Source organism: Cricetulus griseus, chromosome 9 (genome assembly GCF_003668045.3).
Source record: "Cricetulus griseus strain 17A/GY chromosome 9, alternate assembly CriGri-PICRH-1.0, whole genome shotgun sequence".
NCBI classification, from domain to species: Eukaryota; Metazoa; Chordata; class Mammalia; order Rodentia; family Cricetidae; genus Cricetulus; species Cricetulus griseus.
The window spans coordinates 26,947,362-26,951,246 of NC_048602.1; the positions used below are offsets into that span (position 1 = coordinate 26,947,362).

The following is a 3,885-nucleotide window of genomic DNA, read 5'->3' on the forward strand; positions in this document are numbered from 1 at the left end:
CATGGTGACTCACAACCACCTTAAATGAGATCTGGTGCCCTCTGCTGGCATGCGGGCAGAAGACTGTATAGACTGTATACATAATAAATAAATAAAATCTTAAAAAGAGAAAAAAGAAAAGAAAATAACAGGGACATTAAGGAAAAGAAGCAGGGCGTGGCTGTGCATGTCGGTCTCTGCACTGGGGTGGGGGGGTGAAGGCTTGAGGCTCACCAGTTCAAGGTCATCCTCGCTTATGTAGGGAGTTCGAGCCTAGCCTGGGCTACTTAAGACCCGTCATTCCCCCCAAAAAGAGGGCTGTGCGCGCAGTCAGCCACCGTGGGCACCACCCACCCCGTGCCAGCTGCGCACTTTCCTAGCTAGGGTCTTTTGCCGGATAGCTTCGCGCTGGCTCACGAACTTGCCAGCTGGGCGGTGCATCCACACCTTCCACGATGCTCCCCACCCCTGCTGCAGACTCTTGCTGGCTGTGACTGCGCATGCATGCGTGCAGACGGACGGGAGGAGGGCATGGAAGTGAGGTTGGGCCCCACGGTTGGTTTATCCGGCCTCTTCCCTCCCTGGTTCCCTTGGGCGTCGTCTCCCTGGGCCTCACAGAGCAGAGCACATCCGAGGGTTACGAGGTAGCACTCAAGGCTTAGCCGAGACGGGAGGGTTCCGGAGCCCCACCCCGGGGAGGTCAGGGCTGGACACGAAGGCAGAGACCGGAGGAGAGCGTGCGATGCCAAATGTCTGGGACTCCCTCCAGTGAGAAGTCCCTTCCTTTCGTCTCTTTCTCCAGGGTCTCTCTGTCCTACGAGGTTTCCAGTTCTGCACCAGGGATGAGACTTAGCGAGCAGAAGGACGGGGTGGACACAGCATTCTCCACGGACTGAGACTAAAGGCAGGGTAAAAAAAAAAAAATAACAAAAAACCAAAAAAAAAAAAAAAAACCTTTCCCACTTGAAATCCCTCTTTTTTTTTTTCCCTTTGGTTTTTCGAGACAGGGTTTCTCTGTGGCTTTGGAAGCTGTCCTGGCACTCGCTCTGGACACCAGGCTGGTCTCGAACTCACAGAGATCCCCCTGCCTCTGCCTGCCGAGTGCTGGGATTAAAGGCAAGCGCCACCAATGCCCGGCTTTGGAATCCCTCTTACTGCGCTCGGACCGCCTCTGGGACAGTGTGGCCAAGGGCACGCCCACTGAGCTCAAAGGCCCGCCCCCTGGGTTTGGCTGGCACCGCCACCACTGACTGGGGTCCCTTTTGTGCTGCCCCGCCCCTCCCAGGTTTAGCCCACTCCCAGCTAGCCCGGCACCCAGCCAAAAGGTGGTCTCTCGGTTTGATTTGCATAGCCCCTCCCAGTGCCAGCTTGGGCTCCACCTCCCAGCCCCGCTGCCCGCTTGAGTCAGGATCAGAAGAGAGCAGAAAATGGAAAGATCTCCCGTGCTCTAGAATAGGTAGGGTCAGCATAGTAAAAATGGCAACCTTGCCAGAAGCAGTCTACAGTCTGGTCCTACAAAAGCAGTCAGGTCCTGACACGCTGACCTTCTGACTTTAGGGCCCCCACCCAGTCTCCATGAACTTGGTAATCACCGGCATCACCACCACCACCACCACCACCCCACCCCACCCCGCCCTCTGCCCTGCTGCCCCTGGGTTCCTCTGCCAGCAAGATGCTGGGTGGAAGCGACAAGTCCGAGACCGGGGTATCGGAAGCTAGTCCCACTTACCAGGATCCGGGGACCAAAGGAGGTGAGAGCAGCCCGACTTGTACTCATCCCCCAGGACTGACAGCTGAGAAGAACCAATGTCAGGACCATTCGGGTTTACCCACCCCACCCCACTCCATCCCACCCCACTCCATCCCACCCCACCCCATCCCAGTCTGGCTGGACCTCCCATTTGCTGGAGCTCAGGAAATTACAGGAGGTGCATAGGGGATAATGTGGGGTTTGGGAGTAGTACTTGGAAACGAGCCCTTTGCTGGGTTGCAGGACCAAGGTTCGCAGCTCTCTGAGATGCTCAAGATAGAACGTGGGGCCAGAGCAGAGGGCCAGCAGACCCGATCCTTGATGGGACACCGGTGTGACACTTGCCTGCTCAGACCCTTTGAGATGCCCCTCTGGTGTCAAGAGATGGCAGAGCCCGCAGCATGGTAGCGCAGGCCTCTAATTCCAGAACAGGCAGGAGGAGCTCTTGAGTTTGGGGCCGCTTTGCTCTACAGAGCGAGTTCCGGGACAGCCAGGGCTGCATAGTGAGACCCTGTTTGAGTCGGGTCCCAGGTGGCAGAGCCTGGCCTTGGCCCCGGGCGTGCCTGCTACCAGAAGCTCATCAGCTCCCCTGTCCCCCAGCCCAGCCCCACCAGGACCTGCTGAAACCCAGCCAGTCCGATGCCTCCGGGAGAATGCTCTCCCGGCCCCGCCGGCAGCCCCCGCCCCAGCGCCCACACCGCTGCCCCAAGGCATTCTCGTACCGGTCCAAACTGGCCGCGCAGCGCTTCACGCACAGCGGAGCTCGCCCGCACTGCCGCAAGGCCTTCGGCCACCGCTCCAAGCTGGCAGCACATCTTTGGACACACGCGCCCGCCCCTACCGATTGCCCCAAGTCTTTCTGCTACCTCTCCAAGCTGATGGCCCACCGCCACACGCACCACGCCACCGATGCTCGCCCCTACCCTTGCCCGCATTGCCCCAAAGCGTTCTCGTTCCCCTCCAAACTGGCGGCCCATCGCCTGTGTCACGAACCCCCCACTGTGCCCAGCAGCCAGACCACCGGCCACCGTCGATGCTCCAGCTGGGACTAGGCCTTTGGCCAGAGACGCCTCCTGTTGGTTCATCAACGCAGCTACCACCAGTCTGAGGGCCAGGGAGAGAGGGAGTGATGGTCCATCAGCCTGCCCCCTCTGCCTCCATCACGTGTCAATAAAGACCTGGAATTTCTAAGCCCTGCTGTAGGTTTAGACTTCCCTTTAACACAGAGAGAAGACAGGGTCTAGCCCAAGCTGGCCAGGAACTCTCTGTCCTCTTGTGGTGACCTTTCAAATCCCGGGTTCCAGCTCAGATGGGATTGGCTCTAATGGAATCTGGTTTAGACGGTTGGGAGAGGCAGGTGTCATCAGGTTGGCCCTGGGTTCAAACCTTGGAGCCTGGAGTTGTAGTGAAACTGGTGCTGCCTGCTCCCTGCTCACACACACACACACACACACACACACACACACACAACTTTGTATGGCAAAGGTAAAAAGCTTGCTGACATCTTGGGTTGGTGAGGCACACTGGCTGTTTGCTTACTGTTGAAAGTAACTCAGTGCCTCTGCCTTGGCCACACACTTACTGATTGCAGGGATTTACCCTGTACACTCGAGCCTGAGATGAAGGCATAGGGGTGTGGCCACGCTGGGAACAGGCCATCACACGGCCACCATCAGGGGTCAGTAAACAGGGGAATGTGTGGCTGTAGGAAAGAGGTCAGCACTGTGTATACAAAGTACCCTCCCTGAGCACAGGAGGTGACAAAGGCCAAAACAAGGGACCAGCAGCACACACACTGGAGAGCTCAATGCTGGAGTGCCTCTGAATCTCTTGGCAACCTTGGACACGGGTTGTAACTTCTCAGGACTCAGGTGCATTATCTGGGAGATAGGACTTTGTGTCTTGTGTTTGTGGGAGATTTGGGTTTTTTGGGGGGGTGGTTTTTTGGGGGGGAGGACAGGGTCTCCAGGCTGTCCTTGATTTTACATGGTGCTGGGGACTGAACCAGGGCTTCATGGATGCTAGGCAAGAATTACACATTGCAAGCATCTATGTATGTGCATCACGTGTGTACCTGGTGCCTACAGAGATGACCAAGTCCAGGGTCAGATCTCCTGGAACATTAGATCTGGTTGTGGGTCTTAGGAGCAGAACCC

General features: G+C 57.2%; 1 protein-coding gene across 1 annotated transcript; it reads left to right on the forward strand.

Moving 5' to 3' along the window:
- Positions 1-1,651: 1,651 nt before the first annotated feature.
- Positions 1,652-2,895, forward strand: LOC113837344 (zinc finger protein 575-like). Its single transcript, XM_027431130.2, has 2 exons — positions 1,652-1,730; positions 2,330-2,895. Exons 1-2 carry the CDS (start codon positions 1,652-1,654, stop codon positions 2,779-2,781), a joined length of 531 nt encoding a protein of 176 aa, XP_027286931.2. The 3' UTR covers positions 2,782-2,895.
- The last annotated feature ends 990 nt before the right edge of the window (positions 2,896-3,885 follow it).